At 37.5% G+C, this 20,194-nt stretch overlaps 1 protein-coding gene across 1 annotated transcript in view; it reads left to right on the top strand.

Moving 5' to 3' along the window:
* Positions 1 to 20,194, top strand: part of cfap58 (cilia and flagella associated protein 58) — a 222,539-nt gene that overhangs the window by 153,217 nt on the left and 49,128 nt on the right. Inside the window, exons 16-17 of the mRNA XM_017698980.2 lie at positions 9,664 to 9,783; positions 17,494 to 17,627. Of these exons, the coding sequence (XP_017554469.1) occupies positions 9,664 to 9,783; positions 17,494 to 17,627 (254 nt within the window). The remainder of the gene's footprint in view (positions 1 to 9,663; positions 9,784 to 17,493; positions 17,628 to 20,194) is intronic.

Below are 20,194 nucleotides of genomic sequence, written 5' to 3'. Positions count from 1 at the left end.
ATATTGTCCTGGATCCAGAGCAGTCCAGCCTCCATCCTGGGTCTCTGATGTAGTATCATGTTACAACTAATGAACTATTTAATTAATATTCTAATTTTAATTTAATCTATTTTCTAATATAAAAAGGTTATTAAATCAAAAGATTAAAAACATTCTTGCAAAGTATAAAAAGCAATACTGCCAAAAAGTTTAAAAGATTTTCTTGCAAGAATGAAGAAGATGAAAAAATACATTTCAACCGTTGGGTCTTTTGAAGGAAAAGGCTTTTATTAAGTTTCAGGTGACAAGTCAGGTTCCGGATAGCCAAAAATGCAAAGATTCAACACATTACATCAGTTTTTATAATGTTTTTCAAATATGGTCAGTGCTCCTCCCCGGGGGTGCTGTCTTCACTCCTTCTCTCCGACCATTAGGGTTTCCATTGGCTATCATTATATTTGCTATGTTAAATTTACTTTTTGACACCTCTATGCTTTGTCTGACAAGGACCATTTTTACGACTTCTCCATAATGGCTTTTTTAATTATTTAAGAGTTACAACCTGTTCCTGCTCGCTGCTTATCTATCTCCTCACCAAAAGCTAGCTTGCTTTTAATAAAAAGGCCATATGTCTTAAGGCCTTCTAAGCAGTGCCTGGCACGGACGCCTCTCACCAGAAGCATTAGGCCTAACTTTCCTACCTAAGGCAGCCTTGGCCTTAGTTACCATTACTCTGTACTCTAGTTTAATAGTTTCTAAATTAATAATCGCTGCAAACCTTTTATTAATGATAACTCAAAGATATATTTTATCAATAAATCTCTGCAATATGGTGAGACTTATCTGACCAAAGCACTTATTCCCCACATCTCTGACCAGTGTCTTTAGTCTTTGCACCACTGAACTCTGTGTGCAGTCGGTTTTATAAAGAGGGCTTTATGCACTGCAACCCTACTGTAATATCTCTCTATGTAGTTATGGATGGACTGTTCTTGCTGACAGTCTGATCACATCCTGCACTGACATTCTCAATCTCAGAACAGTTGCTCTTCACTGTCCAACCCTGTTTACTAGTTTCTTTTTTCATAGATGTAAATGCAGATGTCACTTTATATTAGTGACTGTTTCTGTTGAAACCCTAGGCAGTTGAGCAGTCTTTGTGACTGAAGCTCTCGCCATCTGTGCCCCAATAATGAAGCCTTTTCCAAAGTCACTTAAATCTTTTACTCCTGCCATTATGATTCAAAATCGAGGTCAACTGGGCCTGCTCAGCACTTTTGTACCTGCCTCGGAGTACGGCAGGTTGTTAATTGCTTAATTATTTCATGCAGCTCCACCTGTCTGGAAGCATTTCCTGATTCCTTCTAATTTCAAAGATTTGTCTCACTTAATTGTTTCAGATCTTTAAACTAAATTTAAGACAGTAAAAATCTACAGTTTATAATACAACCGTAGTTACTCAATCAACCGGTTAATCAAATTTAGATGATATCTGGGATCAATTAAACTAGACACAACCAAGCTTGATTACTGCCAACCCTGTTGAATAGAACCAGCAAAGTGAAGTAGGACAAAATGTCTCGTCAAGTAGTGAAAAAAGTTATTGAAGTATCTGAGTCTGGAAAGGGTTACAAAGCTCTGGCTCTCCATTGAGGCACAGTGAAAGCCTTTTTCTCCAATTAGACAACACTTTGAACAGCAGCAAATTTCTTCCCAGAAATGACTGGCTTACCCAAACTACTCCAAAAGCACAGCAATGACTCATCCAGGAAGTCACAAAACACCAAACAACTAACTGCAGGCCTCTCTTGTTTTAGAAAAGGTCAGCTTTCATGAGTCCACCATTAGAAAGAGATTGGCCAAAGTTGTATCCATGGCAGAGATGTATTGCTAACCCAGAGACTCACTGGAACCAAGGCTCATGTCAGATTTTCCAGTAAACACTTTGATGACCCCAAAGCCTTTTGGAATGATGTTCTGAGCTGATGAGGTGAAAGTGGAACTTCCTGGAAGACGGGTTCCTTTACACCTAACACTAACACAGCATTTAACATTAAGAACATCACACCTGCAGCCAACTGTGGTGGTAGTAGTGTGATGATATGAGGATGCTTTGTTGCTTGTTGAGCCTTGATGACGTGCCATAGTTGAAAGAACAATGAATTGTTGTCTCTGCTAGTAGATCCTGTAGAACAATGTCTGGAATTAATCTGAATCTTCAATGAATCTCAAACTCAATTACATTCAAGTATGTTCCAAAGCACAAGAGCAACTCCACCACTGAAAGGTTTTGAGGTTTTGGAGTGGTCTAATCACAGTCTTGATTTCAATCCCATTGCTGTGGCAGAACCTTAAATGGGCACTTCATGCCCAAAAGCATTCTAATGTGACTAACAAGCTGTATTAAGGAGCCATATCTGCTCAAATATAGAAAATCATGACTGCTATAGTTTGTGAGTCATTTCAGTTCACTCACTGTCCTTCTCTACATTAAGGGATCTTCTTTTTTAACATTCAAAGAATAAAACCAATCCATCTGATTTATGTGCTTCTAGTGTAAAATTTAGCTGTCAACATTCACAAATGTGACTGTGACAAGCATAGCAATGCAAGACAAACAGCAGGCGAAAATATGCATTTGCTGTATTTATTTAGAAAAGCTTTTATCTCAGACTGTTGACATTGTCCAGTTTACAGAATGTTTTTTTGTTCCAGGACATTGTCAGTCTGTACTGCTGGTTCTGCCATGCTTTTACCCCCACATGTGCTGGAAAAGTGAACTGCCTCCTGCCATTCAGTGCAGTTTTCTCCTCTTCCTCAGTCCCTCTGCCATTGCTTTTTTAGTATGTATAACGTTTGTCTTATTAGTCCCTGAGGACAAGAAAAAAAAAGCAGCAGGATCTTACAATATAAAATCAAATTGATACAGATCATAGACAAAAAAGATAACTGATAAAGAGTTAATAGCCAGTATTTGTAACTGGGTTCTCTCCTGTACTGAAAAGCCAGCTTGTTTACACAGCTAGCCTGCTAACTAAGCTAACTAAACTAGCTAATGAGTTACAAACGTAGCCTCTCAGGTTGCGTTACACAATGTACCTAATGTGCCTAAATGTATCCTCAGGAATGATTTCTAGTGACCTACAAGCACAAATAAGTTAAATATGTTATACATATATGACGGTCAGTCAAAACTATAAAGACAGAAGACAAGAAATTATACGTTGGTTGGCGGAAATGATGGCTCCGTCCACCTTGCTTATCAAAATGAAGCAGTGCAATTCTTAGTCATTGAACAGTATTGTGGGATTGCCTTCTTCGAGAGAGATACATGCGATGCTGCCTTAAAATTTGGTCAAAACAAGGCACCTTAGAAGACTTCTGCTGCCCTCAGAATGGGACAGACTTTGTCTCGGGAGAGCAAATGCTGCCCTAAAATACTGCCTACTTAGACAGCTGCCCTGAATGGACCACATCTCTTGTCTTATATTACATTGCGTATGAGGATGTTGAAACCATTTAGTGTGACAGAAATACTCTGTCATGGCTCTATATGTATATGGTATAATAGTTACACTGAGTTGGCAAAATGTGATTTTTAAAATCAGGCATTTAAAAGAACGGGAATTGCGGCAGTGATAATTTGTATTTCATGTGATGCCACTCTCAGAGCAGTGCCATGACCCTTCATTTTCCCAGGCCTGTGCTGGAGAGCTTGCGCTTCTCTAAATGAAATATTTGGTCTTGGCCTTTTCCTGCGTGTCCCCTCCGCAGTCACGGGGGCTCTCAGAGAGAAACCTGATTATAAATCCCTCAGGTGAACCTGCTCTTGCAGAGAGACCTCAGCTGTGGCCCTGCTTTAAACACACACTGTGTAAACACCCCAGACTGAGTGCTCACAGTTAACCGCTAGAAAGTTCTCCCTGACTTTCCAGGCCTATTTATTCAATGCAATTTATTTTGTTTACATAATTCCCACATTTTATGACTCATGACACCTGTGGTTTTGAGTTCTGTAAGCTTCAGCTCTAAGCAGACAACCCCATAGACCTCCAGAGTTCTTTGAACTCGATTAACCAGTATGTTCAAAAGTGTTGCTTGTGAAACAAACTGAAGAAAAATCCAAGAATTTGTTAAATTACACTCTTCACATATTAGATAAGTGCAGATTGACAAAGAAAAGCAAAAAAGAGCACAAAAATATTTTTTCAGAAGGGGGTAATTTAGGGGTTGTGGCTTGGACCAGATATCTCCTGATAGAAAATACACTATATAGAATAAATGTATATATAGTTAGCTTATGACTATCCCTGTTAATGCCTTGCATTTAAACAGATCATGACATAATTATTGGAAATAGCTAACATCTGAATACTTACTTATCTGAAATGATCTGACCAATTAGGCTAGAATGGGTCATTTACTGTTTATACCTCTTAATGAAGTCTTTTTAAAGATTTTCTTGCTTGTCCTTTTCAGGCAAAGTATTTTGGAATTGTTACTATATGTTTTTCAATGTTGTATTTTAAAAGATCTTTTTGATTTCTTTTATAGTGACGCTGAAAGATTTTAATTTAGTATGAGTTTTATTTTAAATGAATTTTAAATTTATTCCTCATTTTCATGTTACTACCCAAACATAGTATTTTAGTCTTTAGGCAGAGCCTGATTTTAGCCACATCCCATTATTTTAGTGCAGAAAGTGTGACTTCATTGTTGTCCCTCCTGTGTCTTACACTCTGAGAAGAAAGGTACTAAACTGTACATTTCAGGGTCCGTTGCTTGTCACTTGGGTAGTACCCTCATGGGTACATTTTCAGTACTTTTAGTTAGGAAACAAAATTGCCATATTCCATTGAAAGTGTGTTTTTGGTTGCACTGGCTCTATACTCCCTGTCTTGACTCCAGGCTTTTTATTTTATTTTTCTACTTTTTAAAGAGAAGTTATGAAAATGTACAAACATGCACCTTTCCTTTGGAAAATTAACATATATTGCTGGTATACAGTTGGACTTGAAGTCCATTGCTGTACTTTTAATTGTACATTTTCATCATTTGTACTAAGTTTCTAAAAGAGGGACCAATAATAGAATTTAAAATGTTTCTTATTATGCAAATTGGCAACTAATCATTCACAATTATTTTATATGGTACATTTTTTGTCAGTTTAATGAAGAATTCACAACAGCTCTAATAAATACTACAGTATTTAAACAGTTCTACAGTGTGTATAGCGTTTGATGGCAGTAGTACTGTCTACTCCCTGTGCTGCTCTCACCACTCTAATTTCCAACCTGAGTGAACTATGCTTGCAGGTCCAGTTTGGTCAATCACCAAAACTGGAGGTCTTGGAATTTTCAGCAGTGTGCAGTAGCTAATGCCTGTCTAGATGCTGTGTCCTCAAATGCTCTAGGATTCATGCCACGAGGGTCTACCTTTGATTGCTGAAGCTGATGGCAGAGAAAAATAAGTCAATTCTGTTTGAAGCCTTTTTTTAACTTTGAGGAGGGATTTCAGGAATGTCTTATGTAAGAAGGATGTATTTAGGTATGCTCCGGCTGAAAGGGAAGAACAGAGGAAGGAGGACTGTGTGAGTGCATATGGGAAGAAGGAGGGAGACAAAAAGCAAGGGATTTGAGGGGGGTTATAGGATGAAAGCCCAAAAAGCTTTGTCATGACTGATGACTCAAGGACGATGGTGCAATCAGAGTATTTACACTCTTTCTATTCATAGCCGTGGCATACAACGTGTTTCTAATCAACGCAACCAAAGCGCATTTCCAACTGTTATTATTCATGCAGTGGTGCTTAATTTGCTGTAGGCATATGTCTGACACTGATCCATAGAGGTTGTCTTAGAATAGCCATCTATCTGATGCTTACATATGACAGGCGTGACAAGCACAGCCTTTGATATGTCACATTAGTAGAATAACTGACAGTAGAGTCCTTGTGAAGTGACGTGTCCTGAGCTACTGCCTAGTAATTTCTACATGTCTCCATAGTAATCATGTCTTTTGTGGCGATTCCAGTACAGGAAAGAGGCCTGTTGTTCCTTGAGTCTCAGCTATGCTATGTGACGCCAATAGCTGGTAAATTTTAACGTGATAATTGTCAAAAAACTAAGTAAAATTTACACAGTTTTCCTGTGTAATCACTGCTTTCTGTTTTTATTTGTCTTTCACCTACCGCACCAGCCTTGAAACTGGATTTGTAAATAACATGCTATACATGTTATACCTTGCCAAATGTGATGTAAGCAGTGTAGCATATTTAATCTTTGTTAGTCTGGTACCTAAAGTTCATCAAGTGGTTATATATTATCAGATATACTTTTATGTGTCTTCTGATACTGTATGACTGTACAGTGATGCAACTACTGTTTTCAGCTATGCAACATACTTTTGTCTGTAGACAGTAGCAAACTTACTAGACAGTAACAAACTAAACTAACAAACTAGTATCTGTACTTTACCTAAGTTTTTCTATTTTGGGTGACTTTTTACTTTCACTTCACTACATTTCAAAGTCAAATATCTTACTTGTTACTCCACTACATTTTGAGAAATCTGTCTTTCCTTTTGGTTTGTGTGTGCATAAAAACATAACATGTCAAAATAAAGGAAGCGTGAAGCAAGAACTCCAATCAGGGCACAGCAGTCACTTTGTTTTGAGCTTGTTTTGACCTGTTGGTCAAACTGACCCAGTGCAAGCTCACGTTTCAGCATCAAATTTTGGGAGAGTCTATTCAACATAAACAATGGAACTAACCCAACTTTGTGTAAACGGAACACAATATAGAAATATGTACGCACATGCAGTCGTGACTGACGTATGTTTTTTCTGAACTTATACAAACACTTTCATTTTACAGTAAATTTGTTTATGAACAGAGACCTACAGATGCAATACAGTAAAGGAAAACTCATTGGTGAACCTGAGTTTAAAGCAAATTTTTATTAAACTTAAACTTGTAGCTAAGTTGCATTAAGTTAATTAATCTTTTAGTACTTTTACTTTTGATACTTAAGTACATTAGAAGGCAAATACTTCTGTACTTTTCCTCAAGTGGAGGTCTAAAGGGAGGAACCTCTACTTTACTGCAGTAATATTTTACCTTGGGTGTCTCTACTTTAACTCAAGTACATGATTTGTTTTTGTCCACCACTGCAAATTGGTAACCATTTATTTGCAATGACATTTGCTGATTAGCATTGACTGCTAACATGCTAAACCATTTGACAATACTGGAAGGTCAAAAAGCTACAGTAACCTTCCCGGATTACTTTCATTGATGTGTAATAAGGCTGCATTCTGAGCTGTTAAAATCAGAAAAAGAATATTTTATTTGTTTCTTTTTATCTGATGAGCTGCAGACATTGTATTTAATTGGCATGCACCACTGTGCCAACTTGTATAGGGTATTAAAATATATTTAAGGAAGTAAATGCCATTTACACTTTGACTAATATAAAGCTTTCTTAGTGGTTTGAGCACCAGAGAAAGAGGGAAAGCTAGAGAGAGAGAGAGAGAGAGAGAGAGAGAGAGAGAGAGAGAGAGGGAGAGAGATAGAGAGAGAGAGAGAGCTAAACTGTGGGAAAATTATGCTACACCAGCATTCTTCTGTGTGTGTGTGTGTGTGTGTGTGTGTGTGTGTGTGTGTGTGTTTGTGTGTATCAAGAAAATGAAAAAATGCTTATATATCTTGATCTCGGAAGACTGCATCGATCTTCTTTTAATACCCCTCTTTTTCCTGTAGCTTTATGACATTAATAACCTATCATTATTCATGTCACCAGGTTCTGGTTAAGTGTCTTAGCAACTGGACACTGAATCTATTAGACCTTGATGACTATATGCTGGTCAATACAGCCCATCGTATTAGCAGCACTCACACATGTGTGGTGTGTGATTGCTTGTGTGTGCGTGTGTGTGTGTGTGTGTTTGTGTGTGTGTCTGTGTGGAAAAAGCCTCAGAATGCAGTATGTGAGGTATCCTACACTTATATCACTAACACTTTATTTTAAGGAACACATGTTGGGGACTTTTGTTTACTGTGCCCTTATTTTCACAGGTCACAATTTATGCTAGTGCGACAAAACAAAACTGCAGTATTGCGCTTTTGCACATATGTTTTTTACACAGTGTTCATTCAAACACATTTTTCCCCCATAGGAAATAATTGCCGGGAATCTTGAGAAAAGAAAAATTCAAATCTAACTTGATGTCACAAAGGACACATCTTCCACTGTTGTTATTATTACTTCCCATACAAACTCACTTACTAGACAGACACACACACACACACACACACACACACACACACACACACACACACACACACACATATTAGCAACCACTTGGGATAACACAGCAATGGCCTAGCAACACCTTAGCAACCATTTTTTAGAACAAAGCACCACCCTAGCAACACCTTAACAACCACCTTGGAGACCACAGCAATGACCCCCTGAAACACCACAACACTTTACTGGCTTCCTGGGAATTAATACCAATGGCCTGGCTACACCTTAGCAACCACCAGGAATGTAATCCTTACAGTATAGCAACACTTTAGCAATCACCTGGGATTTCCATAGCTATGGCCTTGCAACATCTCAGCAACCACCTGGGATTAAGCCCAAATTAAGCCCAAATTAGACCTATATTATTATATTCTATATTATTTATTCCCCATATTTGTGTTATGTGAAATACTAATGCATAAAAAATGCAAACTTTGTACATGAATTACCATGTAAATCCACATCATCTTAGAATTCGATATTATAATTAGAATTTGCTCCAGAAAAATAATTATACTCTTCTTGCTTGATTCAAATGACTTCTGGAGTTCATTACTTTAGAGTTATATGTTCAACAGGAGTTTAATTACTGTTCCATTATCTAAAACTGAATTTTAGTCATCACTAATTAGAGGCTAAGGTGCAGTTTGCATTGCCATTTCATGGCTTTTTGACTTTTTTTTAATATGTCAGTCTGTCCAAAACTGCAATTTACAATATAAAAAAACATCTTGAAGTATTCGTGACTAATAGCTCCTCAGTGATAAAGTCAAATAAGGCATAACTTTACACTACACTTTAGCAGATTTTTTGGGCAGAGGGAAAATGCTTGATATTGATGTGCTATGGCAGTCAGTCAAAGTCACTAAAAGTTCTTCTTAAAATAATTCTGTTTCATTAAGCATGCAGGAATTCATTAAGCTCTTAGGCTCCTTATATTGAATGAAGTTGGGGCAGAAAAAGAAACACTGCTTTTTTTTTTTTTTTACACTAAATAACTCATCTGCACTTCATATGTGGCATAACTGCTCAGACTAAAATAAAGTCTCTGAAGAAAATATTTCTTTGCTGTTGCAACTGAATTGAAAAGTCCTGCATCGCTGTCTCCTTCACTAGTGGTGCTATTATCTGCAATTTCCCTCTGGGATCAATAAAGGATTCTGATTCTGATTAGGAAAGAATTCTGTGTTTCCATGTTAATGGATTGTGTTTGCATGGCCCACACTCTTGAGATTACTTAATACATGAATAATAATAATAATAATAAAACTGAGTACTTAGTATCCACCTGGAGAGTTGGGGGATGTTTAATGTAGATTAGTACTTTGACAGATGACTTAACACTACACTGTATATGTATGTGTAATTGTGTTTGTAGGAGAAGGAGAAGCTGTATGTGGAGCTGAAGCACATCCTAGCTCGCCAGCCTGGTCCAGAAGCAGCAGAACAGCTTCAGATCTACCAGCAGACGCTGAGGGAAAAGACCAAACAGCTCAAGGTTCTCTTTGTCTCTCTCTTTATCTCTCTCTCTCTCTGAAATTTCCACCCTAGAGTCCATGAGCACCAGCACCACCACAAACCATCACCCCACACTGAGGACTTTTATCAGACCATAAATCATTTCTCCACTTATCCCTCTCTTCTCTCATCCCCCGCTCCCTCCATTGTGCGAATGAATAATTAGTTACCTCTCTGCCTAATTAAGAGCTCTCGGGCCCGGGCCGCAGGCGGCTAGCGCTAATGTAGTCGGGGATTTTTGGTCTCGCCTGTCCTCTCGCCTGCAGATTTTTTGTACGGATTAGACGGCCTAATTCCTTCACCATTAAAAAAGTACGAGGCCAGAACGATGAGGGATGAAATAGTGATGAGACACCCTTCTGCTTTTATGCCTTTGGTGAATGTGATGTAACCAGAACTGTGTTTTTGGAAGTTAGCCTTTCAGGCTAATCAGAGGCTGGCTGTGGCTTAGGGTTGCCAGATAGCTTCTATAGTTACCAGCCCAAAGAATGTTCACCAAAATGTTAAAAAAAACTTCCAATAAACAACTGCCTTGCATTTGAGATTGCGAAAGATGCAATTGGGCGGGGCAATGGCTTCCTCTCCCCCAACCACATGTGTTTTTCTATTCAAACTGCCCAGTCTGGTAACACTGCATCTGTAATGTTAGGGGGGATTCTGTTTATACATGTCTTTTGTTTTCAATGGGACAGACATATTTTGCAAAAACCAGAAACAGAAACAAAAAAAGTTCAACCCAAAACAATCACATTAAATGTAATCAGATGAAAGGAAGGCAAGTCTATAGTGACAGTGGTAATGAAATAAGGATTATTGGAGTACCTGAAACTGTATGGTTTCACAGATTAAAATTATCATGACAAAACTTTTTTTTTTTTTGCTTGTTTTTGCTAACAGCACTGTACTTGCTAGTTCATAGTGGGCCACTTTCTAGGCTAGTAAGAAATCTTTCTACGTGTGCAAATCAAAATGATAGACAGCTAGCACAGCTGATGATGCTGTTATTGCTTATTAACAGAGAGAAGCGCAACCAGAAGCAACATGGAAAAAAGACAGCGCAGTGCACCTCATGTTTTTCAGCCATCACAAAAAGCACAATGTGAGCCCCAACTGAAGGTTGAAGAAATAAACGAGCAGAACATTTTTCACAATATTCCCTTCAAATGGCCGTCAATCAGTCAAAGCACATTTTGATTCTGACGTTTCTTCAGTTTTACTGGAGCTATGAGGCTAACGTAGCTAACAAGTATATGTTTTAGATTAGATTAGATTAGATTCAACTTTATTGTCATTGTACAGAGTACAAGTACAGGGCCAATGAAATGTAGTTAGCATCTAACCAGAAGTGCAATATATAACATTATTTACATAAAGTGCGGTGGTAACAGTGACCAGTGCATAAATATAACTGTTATATACATGTGTGTACAAGTGAAATGTGAAATATGTAATATGTAATATAAAATATGAAACATACAATATAAAATATAAAGTGTTATATATGCAGTGTTATATGTATCTATATATCTGTGTATTAAGTTTATATACAGGAATGTACATATTGAATATATTGTATATAATATACATATATACATAAAGTGAGATATGCAGTAATGTGCATTCTAAATTACGCAAACTGCATCTTTCCATCATCACAATTGCTTAAAACTGTGTTAGAAAATCTCAAATAGGCTGTCTTATGTAGTTTCTTATACTGTTTGACATACTGTTATCTATACAAATAAACAATAGTACATACTAAACTAAACTAAAAATACTAGCAGCCACCTTCAAGCCTGATCTTTTTTTCTGTACTGCAAACACAATAGAACTCCATTAGCTGCAGAGCAAAACTAAAGAAGCAATATTCAGATAAACATGTCTCAGCTGATCCACTTTACTTGAGATAAGGAGAAAATAACATTGCTAAACAACTCCTTTAAGGTTTCAGCCAAAAGGAACTGCTTCTAAATCAGTGTAAAGAAGCCACGTCGACTCACAGCACTGCGGGCAGTCAACTGTACTTCTAAAAGAAATTACTCATTGTAAGTCTGAAGATACAGAACACCTTAACTCGGCAGAATCAGAGGCTATTCTTTTACATATCCGCAGTGTGTGGAACTTTCCAGGCCTCTCAACACGTAACACAGAGTATTAGCACCCCAAAGGCAATGGCGCTTCAAGTTTAATTTACTGATAATTCATTACCAAGCATAGGCCTAATGACTTACACACTGCAGGCGTTAACTGACAAAGCTTTAACTAAACAACCCTCTCACAGGATTGAACGCTAGTGCTAACATTGGGGAAAAAGAAGCCCCGTTTAAAAGCTAAAGTGAAAAATCACCTCCATTTCTCTTTGTTTTGATTGAAGTATCACTTTTTCCCCTTGCACATTTGGAAATTAACATTAATTAACATTGCCTTTGAGTGTTTAAGTAATGAATATTTAATTGTGCTCATTACTATTCTGAAAGTGCTCCTGCTTGTTGTTAGATATCTGATGAAAGAGATTCTCAGTAATTGCCCTTTTCCAGGTGAACTAACAATTTAATCGCTATAGATGTGATACAAAATGCTCTTTGTAAGAGTATAACTACAGTTGTATAATTGATCTGACCAGAAATGTAGGTTCTAGTAGGAGATTAATGAGGTTACTCATTGTGTCCATTTTTCTACTTGTATGGGATGTAAAAGCTCATGCTTTGCATGTTTTGATGTTGTAAGAATCTAGAAACATACAATCAAAGGTCAGTTTAGTACAAACACCTGCCTTGTAGCTCCTCCTCACTGGGGTGCATTGGTTGTACATTGTTCCACTAGTAGATATTAACCAGGTGAATGTGAAGTACAAACTCCAGAGTACTAGATAATTATTTTGGGTGACATCTTGGTAAGTTTGAATTGAGGTCATTTCAGTTTTTGGTGTTATATAACATCCTTTACAAAGAGGTTTTATGTAGTACCATCTACAGTACATTCTCCATCAATCGAAAGAACCCTTTCATGATGTAATCATGCAAAGGGTTCTTTGTGTTCATGGTCCCATATAGAACCATTACTAAAGAACCCTTAAAGAACCATCTTTTTCAGTAGTGTGCATTACAAATTAGGGTCACCCTCAGTGTACTCTGGGCTTAAATAAAGGTTATTTGATTGGTTGATTGCTTGGTTTAATCCTCTACTGCAGTGTTGCCACATGGCAACAATTACTTTATCTTAATTTTACTAAAAAAAAGTGATATAAAATCTGTGTTTTCTTATTTAATTGTGGAAAAGGGGACTTTTACTTTGAAAGGATAAATACTTCATGACATCACACGACCAGGAATTTTTATTATGATGCTGTTATTTCCATACATTCTAAATGCCAATTGAAATTGTATAAATTTCTTATATTTGTAAATATTGGGTCTTATATTTCACTAAGTATAATTTGGATTTTTTTTTCAATAACATATAACATATTTAAATATAAAATAAGGATCCATAAAAGGATGTTTTTGGATAAAAATTAAATTTTAATGGTGCTTTTCTTTCACAAGTAACCGACTAAAATTTTTTGAAAAAAAGATTTTTTTTCAAAGATTTCCATTGTTTAAGTAATTTCAAATAACCAAATCTGATAAAAACATTTTATCATGTTTAAGTAATAATTCATGCAGTAGAGGGTTAATAACTGATACTATGTAAGACTCTTTGTATTTGTTTGTTATATAATTACCTGGTCCTCATACTTACCCAGTTCAGAACCTTTGGGCATTTCTGTGTAACTTAGTTAGACTGCCATCATGCCTTCAGGGCTTACTATCCTGTTACCCAAAATAATTACCTAGTACCTTAAAGTTTGCACCACCTGAGAACTGAAGGAACTGTAAAAGAACATGTTACCCAAACTTGGCCATCCTCTAGCCCTTTCGTCTGTGATCAGTTTCTGACCACAGAAGTGCTCTTGACTGGATATTTTTGTGTGGTGGACCTAACAGTGACTCAGATGTGAGCACTTAAAACTGACCAGTGACAACGAGTGGGCTCCAGTTGGTAACTGTACACCTATATAGGGGATCTGTAAGACAGTGAATGAAATGCAAGGTGGATGTTTCAAATATAGTGTTCAGTAAGTAGAAGTACAAGGTTGGTGTTTCCAGTGAAGTGGGAAGTGAGTGTTATTGACCCTTTGAAATTCTGAAAAAAGCTCCACCTACGTTTGTTATTGTTATTACGTCTGCCTGGTAGCATTAGTACCACCTGTACTAACAGACTAAAGTGTTCAGTAGGACAATCTGGAAAAACCTGGCTTTACGATATATTTGTACATGTTTGTGAAATAAGAAAATATGACTGTAGGCTGATTGAAAAGCAAACACAGAAGGATTCTGGGATCCATGTTTATATCAATCAAATCAGGGAAATGTATGTTCTTCAACATTAAAAAACAAAGTGTTCATGTTTAATAAGGAGGAGATAATAGAGATTCTAACTGCCTCTAAATGCCCCAGAGCTGATATTAAAGTTAACACTGGAGCAAATCAGATTTTTTTGCCCAATTTTCTCCCCAATTGCTACATTAGCTAACAGACACCTGTCCTGACTAGTATCACACTGGGTGACAGGGCCATCCTACCCACCTAAACAGAGCAGAGCCAATTGTGCTCTCTTGGACTCCTGACTACAGATGGCTGTAGCATCACCAGGGATAGAACTTGAGATCACCTGATGATAGGGTCAATGCTTAGACAATTGCGCCACTCGGGAGACCTGTGAAAATGAAATGGGATGAAATAAAATCAGCTTCCCCCTCCAGATGATAATAGCATGTGTCAGAAATCATACACTCCTCAATAATTCATTAAAAATACCATTTCTTAGTCTAATAATTCTGCCCAATTTAATATCACCGCCATTCTTATTGTAGGTTTGTTTTAAGGAGTTCTGTCAAAATTTCTCCCTCAAAGGATTTTTTTCAGAAATGATTATGATTGGCTGCGAGGTGTATAAATCATAATTTTGCATGCCATCAATTGTTTATTAGTGTCAGAATCAGAATACTTTATATTCTATTCTATTCTATTTCATTTTCATGAAATGGACGTGTTTCTTTGACACTGGCATATAAAGCACTACACAATAAAAGATATGGAAAGTCAGCCGACTTGTTCTGCAAAGTTTTACACATGCTCTTGCGATTCAGCATAAGTGCTGCAGCAGGATCACTTTTGTGCTCTGGAGTGAGATTTTTATAGACATGGCGAAATCTGATCTTAGATCAGCAGTCCTGTACGAAGATTCATTATGAGAACATGGTCTGCTGTAGCCTGCAGGCCTAACCCGTACAGAGGCCCATTTATTTACTAGCAGAGAGCTGAGGCTCTTAAATAAACCTGTTAAATGGGACTCGGTGAGTTAGTTCAGCTTTTTTATTTCTTTATTTATTTTTTTTCTCCTTTATTCGGCAGAAGAAGCACTCAGCTTCCCAGAAACCTCTTCAATTCTGCAGCTGCCTGACAGGCCCCCTTGGCTAGACAGCACATTTGGGGCTTTTTTTTTTCTTCTCCCACTCGCTTTGTCTCAATCTTTAATCATTCCTTCTCCTTTTCTCTTAGTATCTTTCACTCTCCCTCTTTCTCTCTCTCTCTCTCTCTCTCTCTCTCTCTCTCTCTCACTCGCTCCACTCACTGTCCCTCCATTTCTTTACCCGTATTTACTCTTGCACCCTCCTTTTTTCTTACTTTCTCTGCTGTAATCTCCTTTAAAAAGGCACGAGTCTGATAGCCAAAGCCAGTGTTTGATGGTACTGCTCTGCAAATTGGTCACTCACCCAGGAAGGGTTGTCGGGGGCAGAGACGTCCAGATGACTGACAGTTAAAGCCCGGCCAACGTCTGCTCGAATCAGTGCTGGGAAATCGCCAGGAGATGACCCTGAGAGAATCGCTGTAGTCAGACATGTCAGGCAACAAGCATATCTGTTTCAGCCACTTAGCCTTCACACTGGACTGAGAGCTCCCCAAAAATTCAGCTTTAACTCTTAAAAATCTACTGTTATTATTGTCTTTTTTCAATAAACAGAATAATAACAGAATAAAACTGTCACTTTTAATACTTGGCTGCAAATCCTTTGCAGTCAAAGACTTCCTGTAGTCTAGAGCTCATAGACAAAACCAGTTGCTTGATTCCTTCTCTGGTGATGCTTTGCCAGGCTTTTACCGCAACCGTCTTCAAAGAAACGCTTGTTCTTAGGGTGTTTTACTGTCAGTTTTGCCACCAATCAGTGAAATACATACTCAATTTGACTGAGGAAAAATAGGCTTTTTCACTGCAGAACAATTTTGTGCATTGTCTATCTGCATTGTGAAGCACTGTCCAATTCATTTTGAAGCATTTGGCTGAATCTGAGCGGGTAATATAGCCCTATACACTTCATAATGAATCCTGCTATTTTTTGGTCAGCAGTCACTTCATCAATGAATATAAGGTAGCCAGTCCCATTGACAACCATGCATGCCCACGCCATAACACCACCTCCACCATGCTTGACGGATGAAGTGGTATGCTTTGGATCATGAGTAGGTCCTTCCCTTCCCATCTTTCTGGCACAAGTTGTTCCTCTCTCATCACTCTAGAAGATGTTGTTCCAGAACTGTACAGGCTTTTTAGATGTTTTTTGGTAAATTCTGCCCTTCCTGTTTATGAGGTTTAGCAATGGTTTATATCTTGTGGTAAACACTCTGTATTTACTCTGGTGAAGTCTTTTGATTGTTAACTTTGACACAGATATGGACACCTCCTGGAGAGTGTCCTTGATCTGGCCAACTGTTGTGAGGGGGAAGAATTCTTCTGTCATCCACACAGTTGTTTTCTGTTGTCTGTCACCGGTGCATTGGTGTCGCTCTGATGGGTTCATTCTGAGTTTTCAAGTGAATGATGGTTTGCTATACAGTGGAAGCTATTTGAACTTCAAATTCAGAGTTAACATCAACAGTTTCCAAATGCAAATTGCATATTTGAAATCCACTCTAGACCTTGTAAGTGAAATAGAGAGTACTTGTAAGTGAAATAGAGAGTACTTGTAAGTGAAATAGAGAGTACTTGTAAGTGGAATAGTGAGGGAATAACACACTAGAGAGGGAAAAACATACTAGAACAGCTGAGCAGCCAAAAGTAATTGTCCAATTATTTTGTCTTGTGGTAGACAGCTAAAATAACAATGCATTTATTAATATCTAAGTATTTATGGACCTGACGGAATGTATTGGCTGCAGTTCTCATCTGGATTTATTGTCATTGTGAGTGTACATTTGATGTAATTATGTAAGTAATTATATAGTTTGTTACACAGTTAATTGAATTTCATTTTGTAGCAACAGGTTCTAGTCAACACTCCTGATTTATTTATGTAAACAAACTTAGACCTCAAGAGTTCCTTCATTTCTTTTTTGCTGATACGTACAAACTGTCATTCTTGAAAATTCTCATTCAGTTCTTCAAATTATGGCAAGCTTTTCTTATTGGTGGTGCTGACCGTGAAGGTCATTTTAGAATGAATAAAACCTCTACCTGTGAAACAGCATGCTAGTTAAAATGAATACTTCTGGTTCACATCATGAAGTGCAACTACAAGGAAAAAACACAGAGAAAGCAAAAGTGTTGATACTTTTCATGATGCAATTGTTGTGCTGTCGATTTTTTTTAGGCACTGTCATCAGAACTCAACATGTATGAGTCTCAGACGCAGGAATACAAGTATGAGATTGAGAGGCTAGCCCACGAGCTGCAGAACGTCAAGAAGAAATACCTCGCCCAGAAGCGCAAAGAGCAGGAGTGCAGGTAAGGGAGAGAATGCAAGAGAGAAAGAACTTGAAGACAGGGTTAAATTACCTCATCTACAGAATCTGACAACTGAAGTATGGCGCATGCTTTGATCAAATTGACCAAAACTTTGATGCATTGATATAATCCAACAAACATAAGATTAAGAGACCCTTATTAGTCCCACAATGGGGTAAATTTGACCTCAGCATTTAACCCATACATGCAGGGAAACACCACATACACTAGTGAGCACACATCCACTAGGAGGCAGTGAGCATATTTGCCCTGAGCGGTGGGCAGCCCTATCTGCAGCACTCGGGGAGCACGTATTGTTGGCTCTGGGGATCGAACCGGTGACCTTCCGGTCACAGGGCTGGTTCTCCAACCTCCAGCCCATGACTGGCCAATAAATAATTCTATCCAAAATAATGCAGGTTATTAACAATATCATCTCAAGGGTCCACCATTGTGTTCAGAGCAGTATACCTCTGGTCAGGTTACATGTTTTGTTGATTGTCTGAGTGAAAATAAGCTAATACGTCCTCTACAGACCATATTTTTTGTATATGATTTTTTTTTTTATCCTAGTATGTCAAATTCAGTAGATAAACAACTATAATACATTAATCATGCACCTTAAAATGTACAGAAGTGTGTTCTCTCTAGAGGATGTGTTTTCACTTAAAAATTTAACAAAACGTCATTTGAAGGGGAGGGGAGGATACCAAACTTTTGCATGTAACAGTATACTGTATACTGTGTAATATGTAGGAGTTTCACTGCAGTATGGAGTTTTGTATAAATCATGCCGCTGTAGCAAATTTGCACATACAAATACAGGGTGAGACAAACGTCACAGGACAGGTTTTATTTTATTTTTTATTTTATTATCGACTTTTATCTCTGGGGTAATCTCAAACAAATTGTGTATGCTGAGAAAATCTGCAACATTCCACCTTTAGCACTGCATCATGGAGGCTTGCAACAGCATAAAAAATAAAATAGAATACAATGGTGTCCTGTGACTTTTGACTCACCCTGTATAATGTGTATATTGTGATAAAGATTCAAGTGTATCAGTATTGGAATTCTAAGGTTACAGTAATTTTAAGAAGGTTTGCACTAATTTGTGACCAAAATATATATTTAATATATATTTTTTAAATGTAAAAAGCTACTTTCAAATGTAAAAGGGAAAAAGTAGTCATATTGTTTTTACCAGTGGACTTTACTTTTAACTCACTCACTCACTCACTCACTCACTCACTCACTCACTCACTCACTCACTCACTCACTCACTCACTTTTAGTAGGCAGAAGGTTCTCCACAAGAGGGCAAATAATAGCACTTAAGTAGCTTTTGCTGCTTGATAAGAGTGGTGCTTTGGATCAAAGCCACTATGTGACCTTGTTAATGTCTATTTTCTACTACTGTTTAAATAGTCCCTCCAGCCTTATGTGTATTTGTATTTTCAAAAATGATTTGGAAAGCAAATTGAATTGAAACGTGGAAATAATTGGATTTTATGATACTCTTTGTCCAAAAGTTTGTAGACCCCTGCTCATCTATCTTTTCTTCTAAAGCCAAGGGTATTGGTAGGGAGTCTGTTGCCTCTATGCTTCAGTAACAGTATCTACTCTTGTGGGAAGGCTGTACACTAGATGTTGGAACATTGCTTCGAGGATTTGATTGCATTCAGCTACAAGAGCATTAGCAAGTTTAGTGCCTGGTTATATGAAACACCTTGAGTTGAATTTTCCCTTAAGATTACCATTACATATTTCCTAAGGTTAAGTGTGTTGCACAAAAAACCTATAGGGTATTACTTTTCCTCTATGTGAAATTGTCATACTTTCATAAATTCTCAAATCATTCTCTTAAATGATCCTTCATGTGTTGAATAAAGTTCCATCCTTATTTAATGTAAGGAAAAACACTCCCTTAAAATTATCAGCCAACTTGTGAAGTTGAAGTGTTTTGGGGATGTTTGAGGAGGAGAATATCCCTGTGCACCTTGTGACAGAGAAAAGGCTATGCAGTTAAAATAGTGAGAGAGTACAGATTTGACTGTTGCTAAATGCAAAGATAAATATTTCACATTGCAAGATGACCACTGCAATATTATTCATTACCTGTGTTTGTCACATTTCCATGACTCCTCCTATTAAAGCTTTATACATTTTAGACAATATTGGGTTCTGTAGGAAATAGTGTTTTCAAAATAAGTTAAATGTACATAAAATGTATAATCTAGATACACATTTATTTCTGTACTAATACACATGCTCAGACTGGGTGTTGTGAGTTGTGTTAGTCTACCTAGCTTTTTTAGAGAAAAACTGAAAGGTTGTTAGCTGTCCTGCAATAATCCAACATGTGTCTTTGTCAAAAGAAAATTTTCACTTTAAGCCATATTAAAAATGTCCATGAACCGGTTACAGTGGAGTTTTCATCTGATAGTGGGAGATTCTTCATGTTCACATTCTCAGTGTAGGGTGTCCACTGAGAGGAAGAGTCAGAGTCTCTTTGCCAGCAGTTAAACTAAGCCGATGCATTTTTATCTTGGCAGGAGTGACTGGTTA

Source organism: Pygocentrus nattereri, chromosome 12, assembly GCF_015220715.1.
Source record: "Pygocentrus nattereri isolate fPygNat1 chromosome 12, fPygNat1.pri, whole genome shotgun sequence".
Lineage (NCBI taxonomy): Eukaryota > Metazoa > Chordata > Actinopteri > Characiformes > Serrasalmidae > Pygocentrus > Pygocentrus nattereri.
Note: the sequence above shows the minus strand (reverse complement) of the source record. Positions and strands in the feature narration are given on the sequence as shown.